Source organism: Podarcis vaucheri (genome assembly GCF_965113315.1).
Source record: "Podarcis vaucheri genome assembly, chromosome: 10".
NCBI classification, from domain to species: Eukaryota; Metazoa; Chordata; class Lepidosauria; order Squamata; family Lacertidae; genus Podarcis; species Podarcis vaucheri.
Window position 1 is genome coordinate 50,499,909 of NC_138748.1, and position 18,090 is coordinate 50,517,998.

Here is an 18,090-nt window from a genome sequence, read left to right on the forward strand (position 1 = left end):
CTCAGGGTCCATTCTATATTCCAACTCTACAAATCTCTGATTCTGTGGCTCCAAAAATTGCAGGCAATCACACTTCTTTACATGATGCTCTCCAAAGCCGGTCATAACCAAGCTGCATTTTTGTCCCCTTTGTCAAACTCAACTAAGTTCTCCTGTAAATTTCTTGACATTTCCTTTTCTTATCTGAAGCATGGAAGTGAGGCTGGCAAGGCTGTTGGTTGGATTTTCAGTTTGTGGGATGTGTACTTTATGGTACTTTTTTTTTTTAAACATACATACAACCAAAATAAAAAGAAGACCTAGCGAGAGCCCTGCTGAGGGGGTAAGGGATTCATTGGTGTGTTGACATATGAGAGTGCTGCAAGAGAGAACCCAGGCTTCAAAGATTTGTGTAAATCATAACAAAACACTTTCCCCAGTGGGTTCCTGCTACATGCGGTCTCATCTTATAATGTAATTCTAACCTAAATGGCTTTGCAGGCTGCTGGGGAGAAGTCTGGGGAAGCCAAATATTATGGCTTAATGCTGGGAAAACTCTGCTTGCAGCAGTAGACTGACTAAGGAGTGAAATGATCCAAGCATCTATAGCAGCGAGTTCATTGAAGGCATTGGAGAGGCACAAAGTGAAGGAATGAGTACAGTGGTACCTCAGGTTACGAACAGTCCTGCTTACGACTGCTTCGGGTTACGAACTCCACAATCCCAGAAGTAGGTGTCCTGGGTTGTGAACTTTGCCCCAGGATACGAACGCAATCCGCTTCCAGGCCTGCGGGAGGCCTATGTAGGGAACGTGCGCCTCGGGTTAAGAATGCTTCGGGTTAAGAACTGACTTCCGGAACTCCCAGTGAGTTCTGACCAGAGTGCAACTTTCATTTTCATTGTCTTATTTTGAAGATGTCTGACATTTTTACTCCCCTCACAGAGCTATACTTTCTGGAGTACCCTGGGATGATTGATTCTTAAATTGCTCGGGGTATTATAGTTCTGGGAGCAGAGAAGAGATCTCTCTAACAATTTTCAGCACCCTTAACCAACTGAAGTTCCCAGGATTCTTTGGGGGAAGCCATAACTGTTTAAAGTGGTCCAATACTGCTTTAATTGTATAGTGCAGATGAGGCCAATAGCTTCAAACAGGCTTATCTCAAATAGTGGTTCTTAATTTGAATAACTTTTGATATGGTTTATTTCATCTTCAGGCAAACGTCAGCATTCTGCTTTTATTATCATTTCCTTTGATGCTGTTATCCATTTACATGTAAAAAAACCTAATAGACTCCTAAAATAGAGCAGGGCTACTGGAAACCAATTTCCTAGGCATCAGCCCTTTAATTTGCGTTCAGGTAATTTAATCACTGTAATGAATGCCTTTGGTTTAAGTAGAACACAGTTTTAATTAAAACAGCATTTGAAGAATATTATCTTAAAGCAGTCCTGTTCACTCAGGAAATAAAATGTTCTTGTTTTATTGTTTTGGTGTGTCACCTTCAGAGAAAATTTAAACAGTTGCTTTCTCCTGTTCCATTCCCCCCCATGCTTTGTATGTGTGCTGTAGCTGTAAATGCATCTTTAAGAGTTTGACAAATTTCTACTCTGTAACCTTGAGACTATGTCACTGGAGTTTCTTTCCTTCTTCCGAGTATAATAGCCTTGGGGTACTTGAGTAAGAGAACTACAGGTGCATTCAGTAACTTTATTATTGCATAACAACTGAAACATTAAAGCAATTGAGAGTCTGAAGGTTATTCTACTGCAATTAATTTTATAGTATAGCTTGTGACTTGCAACTACTGTTTTATCTTTTCAGCGACATGATTTGTGGAAAATTATTCTGCTGTCACCAAGGCATTTCATGTCACACTGCAGATGCCTGGCCCGATAGGACAGTTGTGTATTAGCCCCCTTATGTCTCTTTGCCTATTTTTGTTATACAGATGACAAAGGGAGAGATATCCCCCTCCCACAAGTTAGATCATTCATCAGCACAGAGTTGTGCTAAGACAAATACAGCTGCTCTTTCAATTTAATGCAATGAACAACATCATGCTCTGTGATTTTTATTTTAAGAAAACTTCCTGCAACTTGGGACCAATTTCTCAATTACAATGGGAAGCAGAATCTCCCCTCCCTCATATAGCTTAATCTGTTGTTGTTTTTTAAAGGCGCCCACAAATCACTGTTCCAATTTGTTTGAAGTTGGCCCACATTCAGTTAGCTTCACACACCCTTCTACACTTCTCCTTGTTTTGTTCACCACTGCTAACTTTATTTTGTAGTCGAGTTGAGTCAGGGCTCTGGGGAATGCATAGCCTTATGTTGTCATTTCAAGCCTCTATCCAATAAATCCACATAAAGCACAAGGTTAAAAGGACCTGAAAGGGCTTCCCTTGCTCCTCAGTTCCCGCTTCTGCAGACTTGAAAAAGCAAGTCCAATGGACTGGTCCCAGAGAATAGCCTCCTGAACCACATCTTTCATGGCTCTCTTTTTTTCTGAAGAAGAAACCATTTTTCCTTCCTGCATTGGGTAGGTAACATTCTGCATTTGTGGTTCTCTTTTTTTTTCCTTCTTCCTGTTTAGGGAAGCTTTTAATGTTTGATGTATTACTGTACAGTATTTTAATATTTGGTTGGAAGCTGCCCAGAGTGGCTGGGGAAGCCCAGCCAGATGGGCAGGGTATAAATAATAAAATATTATTATTATTAATTAGTTCTACTTATTTTTTTAAAAAAATGTTTTCATTAAAGATTCTCTAATTCAGAACCCTTTCTCTCTCTCTCTTTCAACTTTCAAGCAAGTTACCCATACTGTCCCCCTAGCAAAGTGTTGTTTACCACCAGGAATCTCCTCCTAATCCAACTGAGCTTCTCACATGCCTGTCTTTTGGAAATACATTCATTTACTTTATATCTAATCTTCCATACATTTAACCAAATAGTTGCTGGACTGGTCTGAATGCTGCCTTGTTGTATCACCTATTTTTTGGGTTTCCGTAATAAAACATCTGTTTGATGATTCCAGTATTGGCTCCCCATCTGCTCTGTAACTCCCCATGCTAGAAAGGTCCAGATGTTCTTGTGCCGTGAGTCTTAGTGCACCACAAGACCCAAAAACGTGACCTTCCTGAACGTGTGTAATCACTGTGAAAACACGCAGTAACGTGCCTGTTCAAGATACAGTCCCATATGAATTAGGATGGGTGGGAACTTTTTCACGCAGATTGTCTAAGCAGGATTTTCAGGCTGGCTGCAGTTTGCTTACAGCTTTTAAGATTAGCGAAACCTTCTGTTGTGGCTCTGTGCTTTATTTGCAGCCAGAAATACACAAATTGTTCTTGCTTTGTCTAAGTGAGGTGGATGCATAATGTTCCTGGGCGAAGTTATGGTTGTTTCAAAATGCTGCGTTTCTGGTATGCATTTTTTTTTAAAATGCCGATTGCGTCATGCAGTTCCAGGTTCTGGGTACTACTTTAAATATATTCTCCCATCTGCCTAATTAGGTAAGGATTTCCAAGCAATTATTTTGTTTGACCCAGATCGTTGCTAGTCTCTCTCAAACAGTTTGAAGAAAAGGATCTGAGGGCTGACATAGTGGTTAAGACTGAGCTATAAACCAGAAAGCATCCTATTAAAACTCAACATATTTCATGGACATGCAAGGTTGTCTTAGGGCAAGCCTTTCTTTCTCAACCTCACCCCCCCTCCCCTTTTTTTTTTGCAGTGTGGGAGATAACAATTCCGATTTTGCTTTGTTGTAAGGATTGCATGCCAAAGCATTTGGAAGGCATTCTGCAAATATTAACTACCCTATGCACAAACAGCAAATTCTGCCTCTTGAGTGAGGATCTATGGCACCATCAGCACACTAGTGGGAGATGTTCAGCAGGTCTGGATGAACCAAAACATTTGCAGAAGTACAAAATATGTTTTTTTTTGGGGGGGGACTCAGAGAAGCAGGCACCCCAAAAGCAGATCAGGGAGGACTTGGTGGACTCAGAAGCCACAGACTGCTGAGTGATTGGAGGGAGAATGGAAGAAAACCTGGCAGGGCAGAGGGGAATACAATGGAAGAGAGCAACCCTCCAAATATATCAACTCCCATCATGTCAGTCCGTCAGCTATGGCTGATGTGATTTTATTCCAACAACATCTTAAGGGTCACAGTGTCCCCTATCCTAGTTCTAGGTGACAACAGAAGGATCCTTTTAACTGAAATTCAGTTTCATTGAACCTCTCTGGCTTGTGTCTGAGATTGGATCAGAATATTTTCTGTTGTATTAATTGTTTCCAAGCCACTGTAAATGCTTTTCTAAACAATTTTTGGTGTTTATATAACAAGCAAGCACGTTATATCTTCCTAATAAACAATTTAAATTATTCTGAAAGTAGAATGGAGCGCAAGCCTAAATTCATTAACTGCTGCTCTGTTCACTATCTGTATTGTATTTACAGCTTTATTGTGATGTAAACCCGTCCTGGGATTTTTTTGTGAAGGGCAGAGGGCTAAGAAATAGATAAATATAGATGAGTTCAATGGGATTTGCTCTCAGGTGAGTGTGTGATGAAGTGCTGCCTTTGTTATCCTCAGAGTTAGTGCCAGGGGATTTTTCTTTTTAAAAAGCAGTTGAACAAAAATGAGGATGAGAGGTGGGAAAAGAAACAGGCCAAATTCTTACATACAGGTAAGTGAAAATAACCAATGGGTTAGCATAAAGGGAATACTTTGTGAAGTTCATCTAAGACAGCTATGATTCTTACCTGTAAGAACTGCCACCTTACTGCATTGTTTTCAGGTCTGCGTGTGCCCTGATCCGTGGCTGTGTGGGGTGTAGTGTGCCTCTTAATTCACACACGACTGGTTCTGTAGCAGTCCCTGAGTGATGCCCCTTTTGAAATACATGGTTTATGAACTGCAAGTCCATTGCATTATCCTTTTGGGCTGGGCGTTCATCAATATGTGAATGATACCCAGCTCTACCTCTCTTTTAAATTAGAACTAGTGAGAGCAGTGAAGGTCCTATGTGAGTGTCTGGAGGCAGTTGGAGGATGGATGGCGGCTAACAGATTGAGGTTGAATCCTGACAAGACAGAAGTGCTGTTCTTGGGGGGCGGGCTGGTGTGGAGGACTCCCTGGTCCTGAATGCGGTAACTGCCCCTGAAGAACCAGGTGTGCAGTCTGGGAGTCATTTTGGACTCACAGCTGGCCATGGAGGCGCAGGTCAATTCTGTGTCCAGGGCAGCTCCATCTGGTACACAGGCTGAGACCCTACCTGCCTGTGGACTGTCTTGTCAGAGTGGTGCATACTCTGGTTATCTCCCACTTGGGCTACTGCAATGTGCTCTACATTGGGCTACTTTTGAAAGTGACCCAGAAACTACAACTAATCCTGAATGCGGCAGCTAGACTGGTGACTGGGAGTGGCTGGTGAAACCATATAACACCAGTCCTGAAAGACCTACATTGGCTTCCAGTACGTTTCCAAGCACAAATCAAAGTGTTGGTGTTAACCTTTAAAGCCCTAAACGGCCTTGGCCCTGTATACCCGAAGGAGCATGTCCAGCCCTACCTTTCAGCCTGTACACTGAGGTCCAGTGCCGATGGCCTTCTGACGGTTCCCTCACTGCAAGAAGTGAGGTTACAGAGGGCCTTCTCGGTAGTGGCGCCTGCCCTGTGGAACGCCTTCCCATCAGATGTCAAGGAAATAAACAACTATCTTACTTTTGGAAGACATCTGAAGGCATCCCTGCTTAGGGAAGTTTTTAATGTTTAATGCTGTATCATGTTTTTAGTATTTGGTTGGGAGCTGCCCAGAGTGGCTGGAGAAACCCAGCCAGATGGGCGGGGTATAAATAATTATTTTATTTTATTTTATTAAGTGTATTGCTAATGGATACCATTGCAGTAATGTGTGTATCTTGCAAGATCCATCCTTTTTTGGAATACATTTTTGTTGTCATTTTACTGGAACGTCTTATTTCTGAAAAATCTAGAAAATCTCTCCGTGTGTTTATGTCTCTTTCCCACAGACCTGGTTCCTTCCATTATGAGTAACTTGCTGAATCCAGATGCTATCTTTTCAAACAATGAAATGAGTCTCTCGGACATAGAAATCTATGGCTTTGATTATGACTACACACTTGTCTTCTATTCCAAGCATTTGCACACATTGATCTTCAATGCTGCTCGGGATCTTTTGATAAATGAACACCGGGTAAGATATTTGGGGGTGTGGAAGTACATGTTTTAAATGTATGCAGTATGAATACCTGTAAAAGTAGTATGCAATAATGTTACCCCAGGGGCTTGATCTTCTTCTGTCTTCCTTTCCTAGTGCTTATTTGTCAGTGCGGATTGACTTAAAATCATAGAATCATAGAACTGTAGAGTTGGAAGGGACCACGTAGGTCATCTAGTCCAACCCCCTGCAGTGCAAGAATGTTTTGTCCAATGTGGAGCTCAAACACACCACCCTGGGATTAAGGGTCTCCTGCTCTACCAACTGAGCTATCCCTCACCCAGGTGTGGGCCAGAAAGGATGTGACTACAAAGGAAAAGCACCAGAAGTTTAAAGTGAACTCTTGGTTGTAATCGCTTCTTTGCAAGCAGGGCTTGCTGAGAGTGAAGCTTGCTAGAATTGGCTGCAAGGTGGCGCTCCCCATCAGGAACCCCCGAGTGCAGGCAAGGGGGCTTGTTGTCGAAGCTGATTGGTGCTGTCGGCAACCCCCACTTTGTGAGTTACGTGTGGGGTTTGCTTCCAAACCTCGCCTGTTAATGGGGCTTCCCACATGCCCAAAGTTTGCCCGTGGGCACAAGATCCAGTTGTAAATCAGGTTGCCCATTTCTGAAATGCATATATTTCATGAACAAGCTTGCATACCAGTTGGTTGCTATAGCAATTAAAACGATATCCATTTACAGCTAAAATAGAGACTTCATGCAACCCTTGCAACTCAGTCTGAAACGTTTGGTAATACAACTCCCTTGTCTTTCAGCACTACTGAATTATGTATACATAGATAGGAGTAAGATCTCTACTTAGCTTTCTCAGCATCAGTTCATGTGTGTAATCCTCTGCCTCAGGCGTGGGGAACCTAAGTCTCCGGGGCGAAATGACTCATTGTATCTGGCCCTCAGGACTCTCCCCAGCCCATACATCCTCTCAAACTGCACACCTCTCTGGTTCTGCCTCCTTGAGGGTTTTTGCCTGATGAGAAGGTATTATTGAATGTATTCTTTGCCCAGATGGAGGATAGAGAGGAGTGTATGTATAGCATGAAGGCCAAATTTACATTTGCTCCGCCCACTTTTGCCCCCTGGACGTTGCCCAGGAGGGAATGTGGCCTGGAAGAAGTTCCCACTTGAACGCAAAAGCTGCAATCTCAGACACACTAACTTGGAAGTAAATCTCATTGAGCCAAGTGGGGATTTGCTTTTGAGTAAACGTGTAGGATTGGGCTGTCAGGGTCCAGAACTTTCCACAAGCAAAAAAGCTAGTTGTTGCGGAGCAAAACAATGTTTCTCCTTGAGAGGGAAAGTTTATGCTGTTGGTTACTAAAAAAATAATAAATAAATCATATTTCGGGAATTGAAGACATTATAGAGCTCAGGTAGTTAGAAGGCATAAAACAGAAAGACAAACACCTTTCTGAAAGGTGGGGGTATGCCTTTTGCAATAAATAAGGTCCTACATATGGTCTCTGTTGGCGATGCTGATGTGGTGGTGGGGCATGTGCTTTGCACACAGAAGCTCCCAGGTTCATGCTCCTGCATGTGCAGGGTTGGGAAAACACCTGCCTGAAATCCTGGAGCACCACTGCCAGACAGTGTCTCTGGCTGTTTTTGGATTACAACTCCCATCATCCCTAGCTAGCAAGACCAGTGGTAAAGGATGATGGGAATTGTAGTCCAAACAGCTGGAGACCCAAGTTTGGGAAACCTTGGCATAGACAATACTGAGTGATGGTTCAATGGTCTGACTCGGTATAAGGCAGCTTTCTGTGCTTCTGTGGTATATAAGTGAAGCTCCTGGATTCTGGCACCTTTGGTGATTTGTCCTAGGTCTAGTAGGGAGCTCACAGAAATGAATACATTACAGTGGCACTTGGCTCAGAAGCTGAGTTTTTTCACATGCGGCTCACTTTTACAAACAAAAGCAGCTTCTTTTTTCAGTTGGTTTATGTACAGTATTAAGATTTTTCATTGTAGCAATAAATAATACAATGAAGGGGAATTATAATTAACTAAAGGAGGATTATGAGTAAAATTAAAATTTGCAGTTTCTTGAAAAGATGCTTAGGCCTCTGTAGAATTATGAAAGTCCTGTCTTGTTCCTTATCTGATTGAAAGATGATGAGATGGGGAAATTGGCTTTTAACACTATCTCAGTTAACATATTGCTTGCGGCAAAGCACAAAATTATATTTGAAGGTAGGAGCCCTGCTGTTTATAATGTCCTCTGAGTCAAAGTTGCTTTACTACACTGGTAGAAATGCCCGTGCTTAACCCTCTCTGTGCTGCTGCATCTGATTATTTCTTTCCACTGTCTGAATTGAGCTCCTGAATGAATGCATTAGACACTTCCAGTTCTGCATTTCAGTCCAAAGGTCAGTAGCTAAATATATACATCTATAAATATCCCTGCAGAAGTAAATAAGAAATTTGATCATATCTATATATCTGTGGTATACAGTATTGCAATTCAGCAAAATATTGGTGGCAATGTTTACCGTATTTTTCGCTCTATAAGATGTATCCGACCATAAGACGCACCTAGTTTTAGAGGAGAACAAGAAAAAACATATTCTCTCCCTCTCTGTGCAGTGCCTCTCCAGCAAAGCGGGAGGAGAAATGGAAGGGGCTCCATTTCTCTTCCCGCTTTGCTGAAGGGGCGCTTCGCAGCTTTACCTCTCTGCGCAGTGCCTCTTCAGCACTGACGAGGTGCTGCGCAGAGAGGGAAAGCTGTGCATCGCCTCTCCAGCGAAGCGAAGTCAGAACAGCAAGAGGGATCGCTGCGCAGCGAATGCAGCGATCCCTCTTGCTGTTCTGGCTTCTGGGATAGCCATGCCAAGCCTCTTCAGGGCAGGGGGAGCGTTCCTCCCATTGCCCTGAAGAGGCTTTGCGTGGCTATCCCTGAAGCCAGGAGAGCGAGAGGGATCGGTGCGCACCAATCCCTCTCGCTCTCCTGGCTTCAGCGAAAGTAACGCAAAGTGTCCTGAGTGCAGCGGGAGGAGCGCTCCCATTGCACTCAGGAGGCTTTGCATGGCTATCCCTGAAGCCAGGAGAGCGATACCATTGCCTCCTGTTGTGGGTAGGTGTTAGTTTAAGCCATAGTTTTCTGTAAAAATGCCATGGTTGCTTTCAGTTGGAGGCTATAATTTGGCAACAGATGATCCTGACTAAGAAGTACATTCAGGTAAAATGACGCACACACACACATCTCCAAGTACATGAGAAATGCTTGAGCACTGTAAATTAAACTTTCCTAGCAAAATAATAATAAGCAGATCAATTTCCCTGAGAGTTCTGCCACTGTTGTAGTGTTTTGAAAAAAGTGTGGAAAAGATGTTTGCCGGGTTCATGCGCTGCTCAAAGAGAACACCTTTTGTATTAAATAATACAGAATATATAGAACTGTTGTTTTTAATTAACATGTACGATTTTCAGTTGTAGGGAAACAAAGCTAGAAATTGAAGAGGTAGCCAGGCTGAGGACAGAAGCTTTGTTTTCTGAACACATATTCACACTGTTTGCCCTTATCAGTGTTGAACCTTCCATTGGCCATGATCTGTGTGAGTCCATGTACATCAAATTATTGTGTCCATACAAGGACCTCATCCATTATTTCAGTAGAGGGATCAGCTTGGGACCCGCATCCCTTGACACTAAAGTGAGAAGGAGAAGCCTAGAACTACAGTTTGGGACACTGTCCTTGCACCTTCCTAAATAAGAGTTGCCAACTTCGAGGAGGGGAGGAGCCTTAAGATTTTGTTTTGGATACTAGTCATGCAAAATTATGAGGTCACTGCAGACCCATTGGTTTGAATCATTGTGTGAGTGGAACACCTCCCATGAGCACAATGGAACTTCTCCTTGCACCCCCTCCCAGATATCTGGGGATCCCCCCCAGCGCTCCAGATCAGATTTTGGTGCAGTGCTGGGGGTTGCAGTGAACGGAGGTCGTTACACTCACACACATGATCTAACTGGAGCCAACCTTTTAGCTGCTTACATTCCACTTTCAGGGGTCACAAAGTAATACGCCCAGAGATTACTGTTTTATCAAGGCAAATGATAAACAAGTGAGGCATTTGTCTGTTGCCATCCTTAGTGTGAATCTAGAGTGAATCTAGAGTGTGAATCATGGATCCTTAGCTAGATGCTTACCAAAACTGGCATTAATTTGGAAGGGATGTTGTAAGGAGTCTGGGGAGGGCTTGGTCCTGATGTTGTTTCATTGGAACATAATCTCTGCATTCTGGAAATGGGTATTGGCAAGGCACCAGGGATGAGCAGTTTGCCTAATCCACAGCAGGTGCTTGATAAACAATGTGGGACTCAAGAGTGGGAGGTGGGGTGGGCAGGAGGCAGCGAAGAGCAGAAGTCCATGTTGCATGGAGTGACAAATAACTATGTTTCCCAAGGAGTGGGGGACACCACAGAGTTATAAGGCAGATTTCACTGAGCTAGGGAGTGGACATAATGAAAGCTTTGACTTCTGTGGCAGCTTTTTCTCGGAGGGATTGCAGAGATGCTAAATGGGCTCTTATCAGAAAGGGGGCTTTTAACAGGGAATTTCTTGCATAGCCCTTAGTGGGCAAGCTGATATAAACTAGGAAAGAAGAGAGAGCTGGTTGTCTTATCTGATTAAAGGGGATAGATCATGTTGCTTAAATAAGTTGTGGTAAAATAATCCCCCCCTCCCTTATTCTGCTAGTATCCTGCAGAAATCCGGAAGTATGACTACGATCCAAATTTTGCAATAAGAGGTCTTCATTATGATGTGCATCGGGTAGGTATACATTATTCCATTGATATCATCATTCTGTGAGATGTATTCCCTAACGCTTGATCGAATGTTGTCAGATCTTGTATTATTGGGGAAACTTGAGTTCTGTTTCCCTGTAGCTTGTGTGACGCTCCTTTTGGACTCAGCTGGAAGTAAGTGAAGTTTTGGCCAGAGTGGCTGTATCTTGCCCATCTATGTAGGTCCTGCTATGCTGCACTTCTAATAAAACTTTTGTTTAGAATCTTTAACTGGAGATGCTCATTCACTGAGAAATGTGCTCCGTTTCTGCTTGTGGGCTAGCCATCGTTAGAACGGAGTTCTGGACTAGATGGGCCTACAGCCAGATCCAACAGGATTCTTCTTAAGTTCTAATATAACTCTAAATCAGGCTTTCTCAAACTCGGCCCTCCAGAGGTTTTTGGCCTACAACTCCCATGATTCCTAGTTAGCAAGACCAGTGGTCAGGAATGATGGGAATTGTAGTCTCAAAACAGCTGGAGGGCCGAGTTTGAGGAAGCCTGCTCTAAATCTTGTAGTAATCATGGACAACTGTATTTGCCTGTAACTTCATCAAAATACTGCTGTGAAGCCTTGATAGGTTTCAAATAAAACCTTTCTCTTTTTTTAAAAGGCATTATTGATGAAGATTGATGCTTTTCATTATATTCAGTTGGGAACAGTGTACAGGTAAGTCTTAACCTGCATGGTTCACAGCAAAATGTTGCTGTGAGGTTGTTGTTTTTTCAGGGGACTCTAAACATTCAAAAGTCTAAACATTCAAATACAGCAAGCGGGACAGGCAGTGATATGTTGCAGCAGGTGGTGCTTCTGTTTAGTCAGCCAGCCAATTGTGACAGCTTTCAGGATACTCCATCCTATTTCCCCCAATCCATTCAGAATTTCATGGCCAGAGAGCATACTGTACTCAGTCCTCATTGGGCTGTTTTGTGCACCAAACTCCCTTCACATTCTCTCCCCTCCCCCGGCTCAAAAAAAGGAGGTTTTAAAATCATTATTTCTGCAAATATTTGGGGTCCCCACAATCTGGCTGAGATCTCCCACCTTTGCCTCATTAGCGTTGTTTTGGCTACTTAAGAATTGTCTTGTGAAGAGTGAGTTCACTATTACTATATAGCAGGGATGTCCAACCAGTCGACCGCAATCAACTGGTCGATCCCCGGGAGGTTTCGGTCGATCGCGGGCTCTTTTTCCTTTGCGGGAGAAAAAAAAGCATCCAGCCTTGCCCCACCCTCCATTCGCGCATGATCGCAAGAATGGAAGGCGGGGTTTTTGCTGTGAGGCTGAATGATCTTTTGGTGAGCGACATTTTCCTTTTCCCCCAGAGAAAGGTCAACATTATTACCTGAACCCCCAAAAAGGTCAACAACTTTGACCTGAACCCCCCCAAAAGGGGAAGATCACTGCCAGTTTTTTTATTCTGTGAGTAGACTGCGACTGGACCCAACAGTCAGGGGTACCTTTACCTTTTAGAGCGCAGTCTCTTGGGAGTTGGACGTCCCTACTATATAGGATGAAATGAGCCCCTGTGTTGTGGTGTTCTCTGCTTGAAGAAATGGCTGAGTGAAATAGTCTGTTCTTTAGCTTCTGTGGTCTGGGGAGGGTTGGCCGACCACGTGCCGCTGACTAATGTCCTTGCTTTCAGCTGCCAAATGGTACTAGAAGACTGTGCAGGACTGCATGGTATTTAGGCTTCTGCTAATGACTCATCTACTCTAGCAAGGATTTTAATATAAGGAATCATTAAAACAGAATGCAGAGGAGTGTGTGTGTGTGTGTGTGATCACCCTTTGCTTTGCATCCTGCAGGTTGCAATATTCTTGGGAAAGTTCATTTTGTCCATTGTGATTCTAATTGAAACCCATCCTTTCTAACTGAACTCATCTGGAAAAAGCTGCACACATAGTACCTGCTTTGCTTGAAACATGGCAGCCTTTGATTGTAACACACACTTCTGCTGTACTTTGAAAGTCATTGAGGCTGAGCTGCGTTAAGATTAGAAATGAATTGACTATAATCCTTTTTTAAAATACCATCTTCTAATCAGTGCTTTATGTAATAAAGTTTAAAAGTGGGGGCAATGCCTTCTTTTAACTTTGCTCTTGGGGCCTTAAAGAATTAGTGTCTAATTAACTTTTAGGACAGAAATGAGAGCTTAAGATCCACAATGTGTCATTGCGGTAAAACTTGGCTTCCTTCGTTGACTTAACAAGACTGTCAGTCTGTCTCAGTTGGCAGTGCATGGTGTTCCTTGCAGAATCTGTGACATCAGATAAGGGAAGAAGTATTCATAATGGTTAAGGCTGACCCATTGCTTATGTGAGACTAGAGAAGATGTGGGTTTTCTGTGTAGAATATTGATACAGTGGTACCTTGGTTTAAGAACAGCTTAGTTTATGAACAACTTGGATTAAGAATGCTGCAAACCCGGAAGTAGGTGTTTTGGTTTGTGAACTTTGCCTTGGAAGCAGAACATGTTTCGCTTCCTGTTGAGTGTGTTCCATTTGTAAATTGAGTCCCCCGCTGCTATGGGAAAGCATGTATTGGTTTAAGAATGCTTTGGTTTAAGAACAGACTTCCAGAACAGATTAAGTTTGTAAACCAAGGTAGCACTGTACTGCCATATGAAACCTGGTTGGCTTTGGCACTAAAGCTATTCTTGCTGTTGCCAGAGGAATGAGTGTCGTCCCGGATGAGGAAGTCATTGCCATGTACGATGGGTCGCATGTCCCCTTGGAACAGATGAGCGACTTCTATGGAAAGGTAAAAGTACAAGCCACTACATCTCTTAACTAAAAATTCCATATGATGGCATAATAGACTCACGTCTTCTCATTACCATGACATATATAATGATGTCTCAGTAGCTTTATTATAACTAACAGATCATTTCTTGTTAGCTGAAAGTTCATAACTTAGGTCATCAAGTTATGGAAGCCAATGGAAAGAGTGACCTGCCTCTTTCAAACTGGCGTTTTCCTCTACTGAGATGGCTGCTGCTTTTTATTATTGTTCATGCAGAAATCAAGAGTGGAGAAACAATATTTTTTAAACCCATTGCATCGCAAGGAAGTGCATGTAGTCGAATGCTCATTCTGAAATATGTTGCTTATCAAATTGGATGCTGCTTTCGAAATACAATCTTATGGTGCGAGCCACATCCACCTTAACATATAGATGGTTTGTGGGAATGCAAATGTAAAATAGAAACATAGAAGATTACTTGAAATGTAGCCGATTTAGGATGGCTTGGTTTTGTTTTGTTTGTTTGTTTAGACCTCATCATTCACTATGTCATGGGTAGGTAACCTGTGATTAGGACACCCCCCCCCCTTTAATTTTTTTCTGGCTACATCTTTAGAGGGTAGTTCAGTGCCGTCTATAAACTGATGTGAAAAAGGATGTTTTATTGTATCCTCACCAGTGTTCTGTCACTAAGCTGAAATTGTTTATTTTCTAGCACAGAACCTGTTTTCACAAGACACTTAAACACACACATTGCATGTTGTAAAATCATTCTCTGATGTTCTCATGTGACTCATTCCAAGCTAAGAGGCAGTCTTGTTGTGGCTGTCCTCTGTTTCCTGTAGACTTAATGCAAGTAGCAGAAGCTAAAGCTTTACAAAACTGGTTTATGACATGTATGCTTGTTTGCAGAGTTCACAAGGTAACGCCATGAAGCAGTTCATGGATATCTTCTCCTTGCCTGAAATGACGCTCCTGTCTTGTGTGAATGAGTATTTTCTGAAAAACAATATAGACTATGAGCCAGTTCATCTCTACAAAGATGTAAAGGTATTGAGTTGTCCCATTTTAACATCCATCCGTGTGACTTTTTCATGCTGCCAGATACATATGCCAATTTCCTTCTTTGCCAGCTACCACATTTCAGTTCCAAAACAGTAAATTCATTATAATGAGGAGGGTACTGCACACTATGCTAAACTATACAGCCCACAAAACAATTTATAGTCTTCTATAAATGTTCTTCTGGCTATTGGATTTAATTGGCGATGAGGTCATACTCAGCGTAGACTCATTGAGAAAAGCAGGCTTATATGGGTTTAACTTTAGATATTGCCCAATATGTATGAGAAGTTCTTTTTTAAAAAAGTATGGAAAGGTATCGAGTAGGATTTCTAAGAATCAATGGCAGGGTCCCTCCAGCCTCCCCACATTCCATGCTTTGACTGTTTCCTGTGATTAGGAGAGTGATTCTGGAGAGAGAGCCAGCTATACAGCTATATGCTGTTCTGAAATTACTTTGAGATATTTAACGAGAAGTGATTCATAAATGGAATTAAATGAATTGTGCAATTTATACAGTTTGTAAAACTTAGTATTACATAATCCAGCTTCCCTTTATGCAAAATTTGGCTTGTCTTAGACAAAATTAGGAGTTCTACCTGATGACACCAGTGTCAAAGTACAGTGGTACTTCGGGTTACATATGCTTCAGGTTACATACCCCGCTAACCCAGAAATAGTACCTCGGGTTAAGAACTTTGCTTCAGGATGAGAACAGAAATCGTGCTCTGGCAGTGTGGTAGCAGCAGGAGGCCCCATTAGCTAAAGTGGTGCTTCAGGTTAAGAACAGTTTCAGGTTAAGAACAGACCTCCGGAATGAATTAAGTACTTAACTCGAGGTACCACTGTATGTAGCTTTACTATTTGAGGAAATTTTCAAGTGGGATCCTATATCAAGTGGGGTTTTTGGGGGGGTACTGGATTGTTGTTTTTGTTTTTGATTATGTATTTTGTGGTTTTATATTTTGATTTTATTCTGTGAACCATCCTGAGATATAGTGGAGTATATAGGGTATAGGGCAGTATATAAATTCAATAAACAAATATTTCCTTAGTCCTGTTTTTTTCTGCTACCCCCATTCCTAGTGTCTGGATATCTTGCAATTCCTGACACCTGCTTTTGGTAGTCTAGCAGCCAGCCAAAATACTTATTGAAGACTGTGCTCTAAGTTGGGGGTGGAAGGTGTCCCACTCACCAATATTCCATTTTCAGTTGAATAAATTTAAATTTGGAGAAAGATCTCACTGTTCATCTACATTAATTTCCTTGACAGGACTCTATCAGAGATGTTCACATCAAAGGAATAATGTACAGTGCAATTGAAGCAGATATTGGTAAGTGTTAAGAGAGCTTTTATGAAGGAACAACTTGTTTTCCTCTTACTATTAATGTTTTACAGATCTTCGTTCTAACAGATGGCGTTCTTCGTGCTTTTGCAAACACCTGGTGCGGTGTGAATTGTTGAACTAATGTAGGGCAGCGTTGGCAAAGCCATGGTCCCTTCAGGTGTTGTTGGGACGCAATTTCCATCAGCTCTGGCCAACATGGTGTATGGTCAGGGAGGTCCAGCAACATCTGGAGGGCTACAGGTTCCACATCCATCACGTAAGGACATCTCCTCCCAAACACACATTGCTCATTCCTGTTTTAGTCAGGGGTAATGGCAACTACCTTTATCTGGACATGAACTGCAACAGGTGTTGTGGGAACCATATCTTCAGTGAGGCAAGGTGGCCGTATGTGCAAGGATGTGGGCATTGTAATGGTGTGTGGCTTCTAAGAGCTTGTTTGGATGTTCCAGAAAGCCTCAAAGAAGTTATTTCAGTCACTTGTACAACATCTTTTCACACTTTTGCTGCAGAGCTTGCCTTTTAGTAATTTACACCTGCCTCATGAGGAAAAGTGCAATTTTCTGAAGGACTTGTGCATATTTCCTCGAAAGTGCCCCAGCAAGAGATGTGAATCTCTGGCTGCGGTTGTCTTCTTTTTATTTATTTATTTTACAGATCCTGTAAGCCACCAGAGAACAGTGTTCCTGAGTGACAAGAAAATGGGGTTAAAGTACAGATGTTGCCACTTTGGATATTTCACTGAGATTTTGAATTGGAAGTATAGAATAAGGATATGCAACTTGCCCTTGCACCAGCTTTTTGCTACTTCTGTCGTTTTCTGCCTCTTCCCTCTCCAAATCTAAGAAGAGAAACAGGGTTCAGTAAAACTGGTTGTCTGGACTCCTTGAATTTTGTAGGATTCTATGCCTACTGCTGTTCTAAGCAAGCTAGATTGTGCTGTTTCTCCAGAGCATGCTGGCCATAAGACCTCTTGCACCCAGAGTCGTGAGTCGCACTTCATTTCTGCAAGACTCTGTATTTTCCTCATGATGTAGGCAGCAGCCAGAACAAATTGCCACCCCTCTAGATGCAAAGGTGGCAAACCAGGACAATTCATCAGGCTTGCACGGTAGCTAGATTTATTTAATGAGGAATATTCTTTTAGATGCTTTAGAGTTTAAAGTCATGGTGCACAAGATGTTCCTAAAAATGTTTAGACAGTTCAGAAATGTTATGTGCCTTTTAAAGGCTTCAAAATGCCAGGGTGTTTGGGAGTCTGGATTTCCAGTCTGGTGTAGCTATAAACCTTTGGTATCCAGGGATAACACATCTCCACAAATTTAGGAGCTTAGGGTTTGAGTGAGGGCTTTTTCTTGGAAGTAGTTTTTTAATGCCGGGTCAAATCCTTGGAACTTTCGGCGGGTCCCCAGAAACACTTTTATGTCAACAACATTTTTCAGCAACCGTTGGCCACAGCATATACACTATTGCTGGCCCTTCTGGGATTGTGGGAAGTGCATTCAAATTACAGGGCATGGATTCCAGATGATTAGCTCAAGCTGCAGTTTCTCTTCTTAAGAATTTTAACCTTTGCTTCTTCTTTTGAACAGAACAGGACATTCACAGGAGTAGAGACACAAATCATGTTGCCTTCTGTGTGAAATGGGGGCACCTTCCAAATAAAGGCTTCTATCCTTATGTCTGAGTTCATATGGGGCATGTGTGTATGGCCAAAGGTTCCACATCCCCGATTTACCCTGTGGATTCTTGTTGCTCTTTACATTGCGAACCTTTTTACGTTGTGTTTCTCAGACGGCTTGTACTCAACCAAAAAACAGTGTAACGGAGGGAACATGAGTAGGCTTAGAATTTACACAAGCTTGAAGACATTCCTTTGATATATACATAATATAATCTAGGGTTTTGTAACTTG

The 18,090-nt window shown here is 42.3% G+C and overlaps 1 protein-coding gene across 3 annotated transcripts in view; it reads left to right on the forward strand.

The window, feature by feature from the left end:
- Nucleotides 1-18,090, forward strand: part of NT5DC3 (5'-nucleotidase domain containing 3) — a 45,647-nt gene that overhangs the window by 15,723 nt on the left and 11,834 nt on the right. For all 3 annotated transcript variants that reach the window (XM_082240542.1, XM_082240541.1, XM_082240543.1), the window contains exons 2-7: nucleotides 6,022-6,206; nucleotides 10,929-11,003; nucleotides 11,632-11,687; nucleotides 13,691-13,781; nucleotides 14,676-14,813; nucleotides 16,100-16,160. In XM_082240542.1, coding sequence (XP_082096668.1) covers nucleotides 6,039-6,206; nucleotides 10,929-11,003; nucleotides 11,632-11,687; nucleotides 13,691-13,781; nucleotides 14,676-14,813; nucleotides 16,100-16,160 — 589 coding nt within the window. In that variant the 5' untranslated portion in view covers nucleotides 6,022-6,038. The remainder of the gene's footprint in view (nucleotides 1-6,021; nucleotides 6,207-10,928; nucleotides 11,004-11,631; nucleotides 11,688-13,690; nucleotides 13,782-14,675; nucleotides 14,814-16,099; nucleotides 16,161-18,090) is intronic.